Source organism: Mesoplodon mirus, assembly GCF_964341445.2.
Source record: "Mesoplodon mirus genome assembly, chromosome: 5".
NCBI lineage: Eukaryota > Metazoa > Chordata > Mammalia > Artiodactyla > Ziphiidae > Mesoplodon > Mesoplodon mirus.
Window position 1 is genome coordinate 147,707,340 of NC_138980.1, and position 16,965 is coordinate 147,724,304.

At 35.5% G+C, this 16,965-nt stretch overlaps 1 protein-coding gene across 1 annotated transcript in view; it reads left to right on the forward strand.

The window, feature by feature from the left end:
- Positions 1–14,725, forward strand: part of FGF10 (fibroblast growth factor 10) — a gene marked incomplete at both ends in the record, with an annotated part of 81,158 nt that extends 66,433 nt beyond the window's left edge. Inside the window, 2 exons of the mRNA XM_082622006.1 lie at positions 10,200–10,303; positions 14,528–14,725. Of these exons, the coding sequence (XP_082478132.1) occupies positions 10,200–10,303; positions 14,528–14,725 (302 nt within the window). The remainder of the gene's footprint in view (positions 1–10,199; positions 10,304–14,527) is intronic.
- Positions 14,726–16,965: the final 2,240 nt, after the last annotated feature.

Genomic DNA, 16,965 nt, shown 5'->3' on the forward strand with positions numbered 1-16,965 from the left:
CCAACCTTTCTACACAGAATAGCAGAAAGAAAAGAAAGAAAAAGAAAGAAAGAAAGAAAGAAAGAAAGAAAGAAAGAAAGAAAGAAAGAAAGAAAATTTCCTTCCCTCCAATGCTCAGTGAGGAGACATAAACCACATAAGGATTCCCTCAGGCTTTTGCCCCAAATGTGAAATACCAGAGACATAATAAGAGTAGGGCCAAAGCGGGCTGTGGCTGGATGCCCAGGCATCAGGAATTCTGAATTCTGAAATCAGGAATTCTAACATTTTAGAATTTTTTGAAGAATTTGTTTACTAAAGGAAATGGGGGGGGAATAGCTTGATAACTTTATATATAAATATATTTTCTGATACAGAAATAACTTTACCTTTCAAGAAGAAATATTTTTCGTATTTACTTTCTGCCTTATTATGGCCTTATTACCTACCATTCAAATGCATTGTGCTGGGCTTTTCTGAGTGTATCAGCCTCTCTTTTTGTTTTATGCTATTTCCCACCATTTATTCCACTGTACAATGGGATCCAATGTCAATTATCTTGGGTCACAGCAAACGACTCAAACATGTAAGTATTTCCAGTGTTCTTTTTCCAGGATTACTGTTAGTTGGAAGTAGGGCGAGGGCTCCTATCTCCAGAGGCACACAAGCTTTTCTAGATCTTTATTTCATGCAAAATTAGGCTTATATTTTTTTCTCATTTTTCAAATTAAAGTTATATCAGTACTTACTATGGAAAATTCTCAAGAATTTCAAATAAATTCTTATTCTTAGAAACATGTAATTTATGTCTCATTGTGAATCTACCCTGAGAACACAGAAGTAATGTCTGAAAACACAGCACTGTTACAATATTAGTAATTGTCTATGTCCTGACACAGTGCAATAAAGTTAAATGAACAACCAAAAAAACTCTGCTAGTGAGGAAAAAAACTTAGAAAATATTAAGTTTACTAAATCTATTGATCTAGTACAGTGTCATGAAGAGCTACATTAGATGACCATCTGCAAATATTTATTGACTAATGATCATCGTGGAAGACCTCAGAGTCACATTTCATTTGTAATAAAAATACAATAATGAGGGCTTCCCTGGTGGCGCAGTGGTTGAGAGTCTGCCTGCCGATGCAGGGGACACGGGTTCGTGTCCAGGTCTGGGAAGATCCCACATGCTGCCGAGTGGCTAGGCCCATGAGCCATGGCCATTGAGCCTGAGCTTCCGGAGCCTGTGCTCCGCAACAGGAGAGGCCACAACTGTGAGAGACCCGCGTACCACAAAAAAATAAAAAAAAAATGAGATGAATCTCTAACACACTTTAAAATTTATTTATAACTAGGGAATAAAGTCTCTAGATTGTGTTGCTTCTGATACTTTTAATGTTAGGTCAATGACAATGGTTAAATTACAATACTGGTCAATTAAAATATAGCCTTAAATTGAGAAATGTGTTAGAATTTGCCACCATATTCATCAGTAAGACCAGGCTAGTCACTGAGCTTACCCTATGAGAATGTAAAAGGTCATTTTGTACTGTAGCAAATTGGCAAAGATATATCTCCTTATATAGGGATGGTAAAGATTATCTGCTAATGTAGGTCCTGTTTCTGTCTGCAATTCTAAATGAATGTCAAGGATATCTGAAAGAACTGTGGCTGATAGAAAAACTAAATAGCTCTACTGCATTATGTTGAAAAGGCAGCCAGAGTCTATAATAGTACAAGGTGGACCAGATCTAGATCAATGATTAGCCCACTCTTGTATCTTCCCTTTAAAGGTAGTGAGATTATTCTAGAGGGTGGGAGATCAAGTGAATCCCTACAGATCTGTAGCAATTTCTTGGCCATCAGCATAATTTTAAGGAAGCCATACAGTCATTTAATTCTTAGAGCGTCAACACAATTAGCCCTATGAGAATGCCTATAAACTACTTCTTTAGGGGTAGATGAAGGTACTTACATTTCCACCAGCATGTCCACACTCTTACTGAGGAGAAGAAAATAAAGATTCTGATAATAATCTTATTGCAAGTCTTCAAAAAACTAACTATAGACAACAATGTACTATACTTGTACATGAATTCCAAATCCACATTATCTCAGCTATGCAGATGTTGAATCCCACACCTATCAAAAACAAGCAAAAGAAAAACCCAGTACTTCTTTCCACATTCTTTAACAATTTTACTTTGATGTTAAGTTGCTACCATTATTTGCATCTATTTCCATTTGTGGTTTTGCTTCTCTGCACATGTTTCTGTCAATGCTTTTTTATACCAAAGGCCTGCTCTGTCTCTGAATGTAGTATATAAAACACTGTGTGGTCCTTGGACCAGCAGAATCAGCACTGCCTAGGAAATTGCTAGAAATTTAAATTCTCTGGCCCTACCCCAGGTCTACCAAATCAAAAATCCAAGCAATCTGTTTAAACAAGCCTTCCAGGTGATTCTGGTTCATGATCAAGTTTTAGAACCACTGGTGTAGAAGACTGGTTAACTTGACACCATTCTGACTCAGCAGACAGTAAATATCTATTCAACATCCACTGTCTGAGACTCTACGCAATCCTATGAGCTGTAGGCAGTTAGCCCCAACTTGCAAATGAGGAAACCAAGACTCTGAGTCTTGACTTATCCAAGATCACACAGCTAGTTAAGAAGCAGAGCTATTAAGCCAAGTTCTTCTGCTTTTTAGAGCTACCACTAATTTCCCTCTCATTTACACCTAAGTGCCTCCTCTATTAATTTCATCACATGAAATGTGACTTTGCTATTTCCTTTAAAAAATGTGTGTGTGTGTGGTTATTAGCTGCCTATCATGTTTGTGTGTGTGTGTGTAAGAGAGACAGAGACAGAGATAGGATAGGATGGAGAGGGAGAAGGGGGTGTAGATGGAGAGGAATGAGATGGGAAAATAAGTAGCTGATACAAAATTAAAATTAATATCACGAATGTTGCTGTTGTTCCAGTTACTCTCAATATACAGCAATTACTCAGGTACATTTTGACATTCTTTCAGTACAGTTAAGCTAGGGTCGCCAAGCAAATATGCAATCCCAAACAAGTGTAAAGCATGTGGACCCTTAAGCTAAGAGGTACTAACATAGTTCTGTTACCTTTCAGCTAGGCACTTTCCTCTCCCAGTTTTCAAAAAGCCATACTTTTCTTCCCTTTTACAGTTACCAGTTGCGAACTATTTTGCTTGCATAGGCTACCACTGACTTTGGTGACAGTTTTCTACTCTATAATCCTTGTGAGATGTTTTTTAATCTCACATAACTGTCAAACCAACCAACAAACAAAATAATCCAGCACCAGACGCTTGTTAAAGGTTACAAGACAGATTTTATTTAGACTACTGCAGTAATGGAGAGAGACTAGAGTATTAATTGAGCTCAACTCCAACTAAGACAAAGGTGACTGAAGTTTTTAAGGGAGAACAGAGAGGGAGTAAAAAGGGATTATGGGGAAGTGATAGAGGGGGGACAAAAAAGAGACTAGTGGCTATGTGGAAATGGAACATTACAGAAGGGAGTGGAATGGAGAATTACTGAAAATAGTTTGGCAAGGGGGGCTGGAACAATTCAGTTTGGCAGCGTTGTGTTTTCTTAAGCATGGTGGCTGGAGTCACCTTTAGGAACACAGCCCAGTGAGGCTGGAAGCCAGGGTAAAGTTTGACTGAGTCTCGGCACCGTGTTCAGGAAAGTCCTTTGTGCTATGTGGGAGTTCAACAGTTCACATAATGTGTCGAGGCTTCACTTAATTTAGCTCTGTTTCACATTAAAGAGAGGTGAAAACATTATTTGAAATATTTCTAATTAATATGATGACATACAGACCTAGAATCTGTTGGACTTTCTAGATATAGAGTAGCATTTTATGCTCAAGAACCATGAGTGGAATCAAGTTGTCAACAAATTCAAGGGTGTAAGTGAACTACCAGCTGAAATAATTTCTGTATAATTTTTTTCAACACTAGTGTTTATAAAGCAAAATTATGCTCCATTAAGTTATTTGCGAATTCACTGTTATAATTTTTACTACATAGGAAAAATTGCATGTTTCATCATAGACATAAAAATATCTAATTTTGTGTCTATAATGAAACAAATGCAGTTTGTTCTAGACTTAAAGCTATATATTTTATGTTTACCCCAGAATTTTAACATTACACTTGTGTAGATATCCACTCTCCAGAATATAACTGAGAGCTTATCAAAAAGAAATACTAAGGTTTCTACATAAAGCCTCATGTCCTGTACTCAGAAAAGAAAATCTCCAAACCTTGCTCATATTTTTCATTCAATTTTAACAAGATCACATATTAATTTGGCAGTTTAATGTAGAAGCTCATGAGAGCAATGTACTTTCACAGCAGAGAAAGCCATCAGTGCTAATGTCATCAAGAAAAACAAACTTGTGACTAGTAGTCTCCATATATGAACAAGGAAATGAGTGAACTTGAAGATTTAGGAGCCAAGTTTTTTTTTTTTTTTTTAATAAATAAAGCCTGAGAGCTGAAAAACTTTAGCTACCTAGAAAATTAGTCTATATGGAAGTGAATCCCTTTGTGTGGACTAAAATGTATGCTTCTCTAAAATACTTTTGAAATCTAAAAATCAAGTGTTTTCTAGAATAGTATAGTACTTTGAGAATAGAATAGTACTTAGGATAAAAGTATTTAAATAGGTAAAACAATCCTTATCATTGCCTTTGTTATAATTTACCTAAAAGGAATAATAAGCATTTATATTTTATAATTCACCAACTTTTGTTTGAAGCACACATTTTGGCATTTCCTCTAACTTTAATTTGGATGTGGAATTACTAATTCATCATTTTACAAAGATGATTACTGTCAAAAGAAAAAGAAATTATTTAATGAATACCCAGTTTTTCTTTCCTCAGCCAGTCATTGGACTGACCACTTACGATTCATTTGTTCATTCAATAAATACATATTGAGCACATATTATGAATTACGCACTGTTCTAATAATTTTCTTAAAAAGACCACTATGATTACTACAGTTCTTTGAGAAAGATACACAATTAATGAGATAGACCCACAGTGATTCTAAACTGAATACCATATTTGGAGCCATTTAGCCCCTCACTATTGGGTATGGTCACATAATCTCGGAGGTATACGGTGTAAATATGACAACAAGCCAAGGCACTCCGTAGGTCTTTCTATATTAGTATATAATAGAACTATTCGGGCCACTGAACAATTCATGGGGAAGAAAGAGACTTAGGATAGAATTTGTGTATCATCTTATACTGGTCATGATATGTTTCAGCACATTGACTAAAGCTATCAAACTATATATAACATTAATATCTATTTTGAGTTAAAATGTTTAGACAAAAGTAATATGTGACTGATTCTGAATTCATAAGGCTCTGACATTTATTGAGCTACTTCCAAGTTTCACAATAAATTTTTTGAAAAGTATATTCCTCAGGACTTCCCTGGTGGCACAGTGGTTAAGGATCCGCCTGCCAATGCAGGGGACACGGGTTCCAGCCATGCTCCAGGAAGATCCCACATGCCACGGAGCAACTAAACCCGTGCACCACAACTACTGAGCCTGAGCTCTAGAGCCCACGAGCCACAACTACTGAAGACCACGTGCCTGGACACCATGCTCCGCAACAAGAGAAGCCACCACAATGAGAAGCCTGTGCACTGCAACGAAGAGTAGCCCCCACTCACCACAACTAGAGAAAGCCTGTGCACAGCAATGAAGACCCAATGCAGCCAAATAAATAAATAAATAAATTTTAAAAATTAAAAAAAAAAAAAAAGTACATTCCTTACCCGGGAGAGCATCACTGCTACTCAATGAGGCAGAACCCTTACTTTTACTGAGTGTCCCCCACAAAGTGCAATCGGTGGGGAGAGCCAACGGTGGCTCAGGCGCACACTGAGCTCTTTCCCTTCCTCCATGCCTTTCATTACTCTTTCACTTTTCTCTACCTAAAATGTTCCCCTCGACTTTTCAATTCCCACCTATTAAAATCCTACCCACTGAAAGGTTCACCTCAAATACCAACCACCTTCTTCAGCATGACTTCTTTACTACTTAAAGCCATGGCAACATATTTTATTTCTAATAGAGCACTTAATACATTTTCTTTGTGCTGTAATTACTTAAATTATTGCTGTCTTTATCCTACCCAGTTTTAAAACTCCTTGAAGGTAAAGATGGTGTCTCGTTTGTTTTTTCATCCTCCATCGTGAGAGCTAACACAAGCCCTGCACATTGGTGCTAGGTACATGCTAGCAGAATTAATTTACTCAAATAATTTCCAGGATTTATTTATATATTCATGTTCTGCTTATCTAGGAGAGCAGAATGGGATTTTGCATTTATTTTTTACATCTAACTTCCCCCCTGTATATATCCATTTTCTTAAAAGACTTTTACTTTCTTTCTCCTGTTATATCCATGAAAAGGTATTTAAGGAGAAAGTTACTATCTAGGCCGATAGCTTGTTTATTATCATAGCCCAAAAAGAGTAGTCTTGGTCAAATGTAATTGCTGGAGAGAAAACAGGTCAGATCCCTCTCTTCTGGAGAAGGATGAGTAGCATAAACTGAGAAAAATGCTTTTGAATGGCTACATCCTCAGACTGACAACTCAGTGGTTCATCAAAACATAACTCTTGCCCTAAAGTTAAAAGAATAACTGATTTACATTAAAATTATGATGTCTAGGTTATTTCCATTTGGAGTTCATCAGTTTGCAAAATCCTCCCCATTACTATGGTGATGATGCCTCATTAGGTAGAATTTGCCAATTAACAGGAGCTGATTTTTGTCACAATCATTTTTGTTTTATTGATTATCAAACTTTATTATTTAAGATTTCAAATACAATTCAAAATAAAGTTAATATATTGCTATTATTAAAGGAATTTGCTTTAAAAATTGGCTTACTCTAATATGTTCTTTTAAAAGTTATATATTTTTAGTTTAAATATTTCATATTTGCCAAAATCCTTAGAGTCTATAGAAGATGGCTGATAACTTGAGACTGACAACTCCCCATCCTTACTTCTAACAGCTTCCTGCCTTGTTCCTCACTTACCCCTGACAGGCTTTCCTTCAGTTGGCATTCAATTTTGCATCAAATTATACACCCATAGAACTATAAGTTATTAATCCAACAATGGTCAAACATACTTTCCAAAAATACTTTTATAGGCAAACTTGATCATCCTCACCAAAGAACAGAGAATATGGGAGAGATTCTTCATGAAAAAATAGGCAAGTCCTCTAGACTTGAGTTCCTTAGAAAGTTTCTCACACATTCACAGATATTTACAATAAAGACATGTCATCATTGTCCATTACTCACAAGATTATCAAATTATGACTTACTGACATATGGTGGATCCAAAAGTTCATCTTCAGGACTCAAAAGGACTTAAATCATCGAGGTCTTCCTCTTTCTATTTTGAAGCATACTGAACCTTTTCAAACTAGCTTTAACTGATTGCAGAGTAAGAAAAATGGTTAATTGATTGATGAATTCTTTGACTATTGTGTTCCTATTTTGTGTAAAGCAGAAAGAAACCCAAGGGTTTCTGAGCATAAATATGATCTACCATGTGCAGCGCACTCTCAGAAATAAACAAAGATTCGGTAATATTTATTACACCAGAACATTTTTGCTTCTGCCAACTCAGTCTGTTACTATAGCTTAATCCCACTACTTCTTGTTCACATTCAAAAATCTTAAATTCTTTGCTGAAATCAACCTTTTTCATTCTAACAATTTCCAGTTACAAAAGCATACATAGGGAACACCTTATAATTTACTGATAGTACTTACTTGCCTTTTTTGGCAGGCAAAGCAAATAGCAGACTAAATATTTTGCCCCAGATTCTTATCACTACCTTGTTCTATATCTTCTGCTTGTGACATAAATTAAGTATATTAGATTTCCTTCTCTGAGACTCAGGCATCATCCTCTGTGGCCTGCCAGATCCTTGGGAGGAAAAGCATATTAATTTGTTAAAGACTATTATCTCGATGAGTCATTACGTCAGTTGGTTTTCTAGCAGAATTCCCTTGTGTAAATGGGAAAGAAGCAGGAGATATGATGGAGAGGAAAAATAGTCAGAGATGGAGAGCAAAATAGTCTGAAAGTGAGAGGCTTAGGTGTTGGGTCCCTCATTACAGACCTATGTCACCTTATCACCTTGTGAGATACCTCACAAGGTATCTCATACTGAGGATGAAACCTCAGTATCATCCATTTTTTTCTTCTGTAATTGAGAATAATCATACCTCCTTAGATGACTGTTAGGAGAATTAAAGAAATAAAGTACAAGAAAGTACTTTTTAAAATGTGCAAATAAATGTGTGTATGTGTTTGTACCTTGAGGGCAACTACCAGTCTAAGGAAAAGGGATGTTTAAAATACAGATACTGATTCAATATCTTGTAATAAACTATAACTGAAAAGAATCTGAAAAAGAACATATACACAGACACACAGACATACATATAATTGAATCACTTTGCTGTATACCTGAAACTAACACAACATTGTAAATCAACTATACTCCAATAAAACAAAACAAAAAATACAGATACTGTCTCCCTCACTCTTCACAATCTTTCCTTGTTTAAGCTTGTCAAATGAGATCTGTTTCAATCTATTAATGAGGAGGTATGCTGTGTTAGGTCACAGGCTTCCTGTAGAATATAGGAACAGAATGTTCTATGGCATGTAGTTCCGGCACAAGTCTCTCTAGTGATGTCAGCTTTGCTTTGGGGGCATGTAAGCATTTCTATTGACCATGACATGGCTTGTTAACCTGTGAAGAAAGGAAAGAAGGTGTCCATGTCTTAAGAACAAGACACTCTTTCCCTCTAGGAAGAGTATAAACATAATTTGTGGACCACATTTAGGATGGTGTTTTTTATGATAGTAAGTACAGGATAAATGATAACATATATTGGCTTTCAGATTTTATGGGCTAAGCCAGTGGGAATTTGTATGTTCTGTTCAGAATTTACACAGTTTGTTGAAGAAGCAGCTTCAAACTCTATAACTGTTGGAGGAAAACTTTCCTCTCATAATAATTAAGGAGGCAGTAAGCTCTAGGCAATTTCTAATTTATTTTTCTAATTATGTTATATGTACTATTTCATTTAATCATCACAAAACTATAAGGGAGATACTAATATGTTGCTCATTTTGCAAATGAAATTGAGACGTAAGCAGTTCAGTGACTTCTCCTGTGGTCATTCACTACTAAATGCAAAGCCAGGATTCAAATTCAGTCTGGATTCAGAGACCTTTGCTAATCACAGTGCTGCATCTCTGCCCTGAGAAAGCTTTCCCAAGGGTTTAAAACTAAGAAGTAGGTTTAGGACCTGAGGTCTCCTTAACCTAAACTAGGTGGACATTTTAAGTAGATAGTTCACCTACCAACTTTTCAGAGAAAATTATCTTTAGATGCACCAACCAAAACTTGTTTATTAGGGGAAAAGATCTCTTGTCTATCAGTTCCTAATTCCCTTAGTTTTTCATTCTTTCTAGGAAACAAGAAACTAAAACTTTAAAAAATACGAATGGATTTTCTCCCAACCCAGAGTAGTGATTCTGCTATTTTAAAGACAATGTGTATATTGGGATTAGTCCCTCAGTATTTCAGAATGTCAACACATTTGCCAAAAATAAATTTATCAGTTAAATATAGCCAAGAGATTTAGTCTATCTAAGAGTCCTACAAAGAAGAAACAGTTTACCACTGTTTTTACAGGTTGAAGTAAATCTGACATATTATTGACATATGCTATAGGTTTAATTTAATACCATAGTACAGATGTGTGCTCTGATAAGTTTTTGTGAAACCTAGGCTAAGATGAGCAGAGCTGTTTCAATATTTATGGGGTTGAAAATGCAGAGTTAGCAAAGGAAACATTTTAATTAAAACAATATTTTCCCCTATATGAGCAGAGTAAAATACAAGGGAATTCATTTAAAGACTTACTATTTTTTTCCATATTGTTGCTGTGTTTTTAGGCACAGTGGAAAAGGTTGGGGTTTTTTTCCCCCCAATTATTTTAATTTTTGATTTTGGAGGCATCAAAAAATAAACAATAATTTCTTCTGATTTTTCTTTCTTTCAACTAAATTTATGTGACTCTTTAAGTTTAGCCTTTTGAATTGTATATTTTAGGTATCTTGGAGATAACTTCAGTGGAAATTGGAGTTGTTGCCGTCAAAGCCATTAACAGCAACTATTATTTAGCCATGAACAAGAAGGGGAAACTCTATGGCTCAGTAAGTATTCTGCTTTTATTTGAAAAATCCACCTCAGTAAATTATTACCACAGTTTTGCAATGTTTAGCCCAGACATTAAATAGTTTTGTTATCATTCTATTGCTAGTAAATAGAACCACAGAGGGCTCGTCACCAGTGTTTCAAGGGCTGGCAAGGCAGCTCTTCCAACTCTGTAATCTCCTCTGTTGTTCACCCATTAGTCTACCATGCAGACTGTTGCTGGCATTCATCAGTCAGTGCTCTGAATGCTAATATTCTGAATGCTCTGAGCTAACCAGTCAGACTCTCACGGAAGCATCTGGTCAGATTGTCATGGTTGCTGCAGACAACTTGGGGAAGAATCATTGAAAACGAAGGTCTTGGATTGAGTAGAAAACCACATACTCTGTGTGTATGTGTTATAGCTGAAGATAAAACAAGGGCGTGGGTGTTTTGTATTCCGTTAAAGTCTGGGGAGAAACGGGGAGACACATCAGGAAATTCAACATTTTCTGTACTGTTCAATCAACTCCAGAATTTTATTTACCTAAACAATAATGATTAATTCAGTTACGGAGCTGGTACCCAGCCAGCACTTTGAGTACATACATCCCTGTGTTCCAGAGCAAGTATCAGGGAATATCACTTTAAAATGTGTAAATAAACTTATTGTGTTGATTAGTATAAGGATGATTGCAGTGCCTGCCTCGGGCCAGCAGCTTTCAAACTTAAGTAAGTGTCAGAATCACTCAGTGGATTTTTAAAAACACACTCCCAGATTTTGATTCAGTTAAATCTGTAAGACTTTGCATTTCTAACAAGGTCCCAGGTTTCCCTAATGCTCCTGGTATGGTACCCACAATTTGAGAGTCACTGGAAATTGATTTCATCATTGGTCTGGACATACAATAGCTTTGTATTTCATTCATATCAGATCCACTTATAATTGGGGAGTCAGGCATACCTTGGGTGAGCCTCTTTGACTACGATAAATGCTTTTTGGGTGAAGGGGTCAGAAAAATTTTAGTTAAATTTTTCCATTATAGGTAGCTCTACTAATGAGCCTAGAAGAGTAATGGACCATTTTAAAAAGTGGTTCCATTTGGGAGTTCACAGCATAACCACTTTGGAGACATTTTTTGTTTTTCTTTTCAATAAACATGCCGAGGTCCCTTCCCTCCCTAATTCTTATATAAGAATTACTGAGTAAGTGGTCCAGGCACATATTCTTTGAAGAAATACTGATGCATAGTCAAAACCAATGCTTTAAAGTAAAAGTTAATAAAAATTTAGATTGAGAGAGAAAATATAAAATTTTTAATTGCAATAAAAGACTGAAATAATTTTTAATTGATAAAGTATATTTATTTTAAAAGGTGACATCAAGGAAAAATGGATAGCTCTCAAATGAACTGTCATAAAAATATTTAATACTTTTCCTTCCATTCCCCCACTTTTTTCTTCTATCCCAACACAGCTCACACACTGTGCCTATGCTTCTTCTTGAGATCTAAGGCTTGTGGATTATTTCATTCTCTCTCTATTTCTTATGTAGATGCTCATTTGCTTTCTATCACATCATACCATTTTAATGATCTACAATGGCATTTATCAGATACTTCTCTCAATAATGTGTTTGTTGTTGACTGTCTTCTCCCAGTAGATTGTGGACTTCAAGAGGACGGGGTTTGCCTTGTCCCACATGATTTCTTCAGCATGGAATAGCATAATACATTAACCTAACTACCTTTCCAAGTAGCTCAGCCCATCATAGCCAATGCATTCCACTTTCAGCCTGTCTCAGAAAGAAGCTCATTCTCTAACCATAGTGTACTGTTACTATAATTTTGCATTACCACCAGGAAGAGTAAAAAAGTATGGCTTATTCAAAATTAAATTAAAAATCTACTCAAATTCAGTGTCCTATTCAGGGCAGAATAGGACTAGGAACTTTGCATTTAAAGGGTATACCAAAAAAAAAAAATTCATGAGTATACATCCTATATATTCTGTATATCAGGTGACAAACTCTTATAATTCCTATCTTTTTTTTTTCACATAATTTCCATTGATTCCATAGCCTTCTTGAAAATAGCAATTAGGCAAAAACCCAGAGGGACTGATTAAACCAACACTATATATTCTAGTCTCTTGAATATTTTCCTCGCTTCCCTTTTGGGAAACTTATCTCTCTTATATTTTCATTATTCACCCTCTGAGCAATGTGTCTACTGTATACTATTGTATACTGAGTTTTCTCCTGACAGATGGAACTAAGTAAATAGATTATAAAACTGAAGTATAGAGGACAAGCCCTTGTAGGCCATGGTTTAAAAACCGAAGAAATTTCCCTGGTATCCTGAGGAAATCCAAAACCTTTTTCTAAACTACCAAAACCCTACTTTTGAGATCTTGCTCTAGCCTAGATTTTTTTTTAAACGTTAATATTTATGATTCACCTAAATGCTGTAAACAATAGATTCCTAGGTCTCCTCCAGAGATTCTGATATAAAAATTTGACCAATGGTCTAAATATTCAAAACACCTGAGATGAGGGGTCTGATACAGGTGTAATTCACTTTCAGAAACATTGTTCTATAAATTAATTTTCGGGAGGAAAAATAATTTAGCATCCATTCCTACTTTCTTATACATAGCTCCATTTCAAATATAAAATCAGCTAAAATAACCTCAATCCTTCTGTAGTCTCTAAAATACGCCTTCTTTATTGAAAAAAATACAATTATTCATGTAAAAAAAAACCCTCTCTGCTTTGAAAAACATACAGTTTTAGACAGACTAAGATGAATAAATAGAAAAAAAATAAACTTAAATTAAGGATTCAAATCTTCTCTAATGCGTAATTTTTATTTTAAAATCATTACCTTAAATAATTTACCTTTCCTTCTTACTTTCAACCAAATATGTCATTACTTGAACATTACATTTAAATATTTTTTATAGAAGAGAAGCACAGAGGATAAATTCCAGAAAACAATGCTTAAACTGGTAACATTAACATAAAATATACCTGCTCATTCCAGTTGTGATAATGTTCAAAATTAGGATCTAGCCTGCAGAAACCTGGATATTTAAATATACACACATTCAGGAATTGGGAATTTAGTCAAAATGTCCAAAAGTGCTGAGGTGTGAAAAACTGAACTGCCTAGTAGAAGTTTCAGCTGAAAGATGCCTACAATGCCCTTGGTTTGCATAGAGAAGATAGACCCAGAAGAGCAAAAGCCCCAATTCCTTAGCTTTTTAACTGCTTTAGTTTGGATATAAGGGGAAAGGGATATTTCTGAAGTCAGAGTTTTGAGATTAGTGAGGTATCTCCTCTTTGTTATTAACTCCAGAGTGAGAATCTGGATTTCTAAAATGAATGAGTTATCAATTTTTGTCACAAAAGATCCCCTTAAAAAACTTGGCCACTTGAAACAAAGTCAAAGGACTATGTCTGTAAAGTGGAATTTCCCAGGATCCAAGTCTTCAGGCTTATACAATATAAGCAGTGCTAGTCACCAGATTTATAGTTTCTTTGACATGGAAATTCACAAAGCAAGGTTGTCTCATGTCCTACTGTTCAACTATTCCTAAACCTCAGAGTAAAATTGGTCAAAATTCCAAGTTATGGAAAATTGTAAATAATTTACAAAATTGAGAAATCTGGTATTTGGAAGAGAGGGACATCCCTCAATCCCAGGGCCCCTTGGTTATCTAGAACTATTATGGTTTTGCTTTAAGATCTGCTTTCTTATCAATGTGTGTGGATTTATTGTGGATTTATAGGTAGATAACATTTGCAAACTTGATAAGCCCACTTTTTTCCTGTAATTCTGTTTTTCCCATGGAACCCCAGTTATTACTCTGAAAAAAAAGGATTATAACAACATTCTTTATCGTTGGCTCATCACAAATATTGTTACTGGAATGCCTGCTTCTTAACAATCATTCTAGGCACTTAAACATGTCATGTTCAAAGCACATCAGCTTTTTAAAAGGGCCCCAATATGTGGTTATGATGATAGATTAAAATAAATCACATGCCTTCTAATGTAGAACCTGTTTTGTCTTTATGAGTTTTACTCTTCTGTTGTTGATGTTCTGTATTAAGTGCACAACTTATGTACAGATGGCAACAGTAAATAAAACCCAGGAACTGGAGTTCTCTGGATGGTTTGTGTGAAATAGAATCAAGTATCATCACCATAGGAATAAAAGATTTTGTTTTTCCCTTGCAGAAAGAATTTAACAATGACTGTAAGCTGAAGGAGAGGATTGAGGAAAACGGATACAATACCTATGCATCCTTTAACTGGCAGCACAATGGGAGGCAAATGTATGTGGCACTGAATGGAAAAGGAGCTCCCAGGAGAGGACAGAAAACACGAAGGAAAAACACCTCAGCTCATTTTCTTCCAATGGTGGTACACTCATAGAGGAAGGCAATGTTTGTGGATGCAGTATAACCAAAGGCTCTTTTACCAGGCATAGTTGGTATTCTTCGTGAAGATAGTAGCTCAAAAGGAAAAGACACATTGCAAGTATCTGCTTGGTTGAAAGAAAGGAAGCCTTTGAAGGTTTTTGTACTCTCTGCTGACATATGATGTTCTCTTAATTAGCTCTGTGTCCTGCTTTGTAACTGAGATATAAGCAGATCAGATGGGATAGAAGTTATTCCTAAGTGAACAATATTGTGGCTGAGTTTTTGGGTTAAGTTTTTGTTTATGTTTTTGTTTTTAACCTCTGAGATAGAACTTAAAGGACAAGGAACAGTCTGTTGAATGATCTTCGGGAAAGTTATTTATGGAATACGAACTCATATCAAAGACTTTCGTTGCTCATTCAAGCCTAATGATTCAATGAGCAGTAAGACACGCAAGCATTTACTGGAAAGCACTTGGGTCATATCATATGCACAACCAAAGGAGCTTTGGGTGTGGCATCATGGAAGAATTGGATAGGATTAAAAAATATAAACATGGTAGTGTAAAACTGTTCTAACAAAACAAATAGTATGGTATGCTTGTGCATTCTGCCTTCACCCCTTTCTATTTCTTTCTAAGTTATTTATTTAATAGGATGTTAAATATCTTTTGGGGTTTTAAAGAGTATCCTCATCAGCTGCCCTCTGATTTACCTTTTCTTTTTCTTTAGCACACCACATGCATGTTCATGACAAAGTGTTTTTAAAACTTGGCAAACACTTCAAGAGTAGGAGATAAAATCGGGGAAAGAGTGTGAGTGCCCCATGTGTTATCAGTTGACTTAATCTGCACTTCTGCCATAAGAATCATCAACAATAAATATGGCAGTGCTATGGCATGGCTTGAGTGAGAGATGTTTGCCATCATTTAAAACCATACATCACTCCTAAGGCTTCTTTTCCTAAGAAATAGACCAGAAGGCCAAATTCTTCTCTTTCAATACATCAGTGGGTCTCCAAGATATTAAAAGAAGGAAAATTAATTGTTACATACATTTTAGTAGCCTAGCCTCATTATTTACTAATGAGTTTTTGGCTATATGTCACAGTGGTAAGTGATGAAGAGGCTGTCTGCATATATAAGAACACTTTATAAGTCTCACATAGTGAATCTCCCCCAAAGGAACTATCAAAGAATTTGGTATGGAGTGCAACCCTCCAAGGGGCTTAAACTGAGCAAATATATTCTGGTATATGTGTAACCATATACTGAAACCTGTTCAAGCTGTTCAAGCTGTATGATCTAGTCTTTACAAAACCCAATAAAACTTATTTTCTGTAAATTTAAAGAGCTTTGGAAGGTTCCATAATGTAACCTTATTGAAATTCATTTTGTTAGAGCAGGTATAGAAAACAGTACATAAGAGCGTACCAGTCATCATCACATAGTATTCCACTAAATAAATACATAAGCCTTATTTGCAGTGTCTGTAGTGATTTTTAAAAGTGTAGAAAAATACTATTTGCTCTAAATACTTTAAGTGATAACTATAAGATTGTATTGATGCTGCAGTTTTACCTTCGTATTTCTTGTTTTGAAAAGGTCTGTTTATTTTTATTGTTTGGACACAGTATTTTGGTACAAAGGAAAGACTCACTAAATGTGTCTTTTTACTAAAGTTTAACCTCTAGAAAGACTGGTGTGTTGTGATCCTCTCTAATAACTTAATTGTGTCAATGCTTAACCAGCACTTCCAGTTAATCTGTTATTTAAGAATTAGCTTTATTAAGAAACTTTCCCTTAAAGTAATCCCATAAAAGGTCATATTTTTCTCATTCCTTAAAAAGTTGGGATTTCAAAGGAAATGCATTTGAGGCAGAGTGTTTTGCCTTATGGCTAAAGTTGCATTTTATGGTACTTGGCTTCCAACTTGCTTTTTGACAAATGGGATTCTAAAAATGTTTAATTTTGTGGTTGGAATCTGTTAAAATTTAATTGGTAACTGAGTCTGAGAGCTATAATGCAATGCATTCCTATGAGAACTAGATTATCTTTAATGTTTTATTTTAAAATAATAATTGCACCTGACACATGAACATGGACCACCCACAACCAAAATTAAATGTTTGGTGAGACAAATACAGTATTAGATGACCATGGTAACAGCAAATAGGGCACAAACTGGATTCGTATTTCACATAGCCATTTAGATTACCAAGAGACTATGTGTAAACAGTCATCATTATAGTACT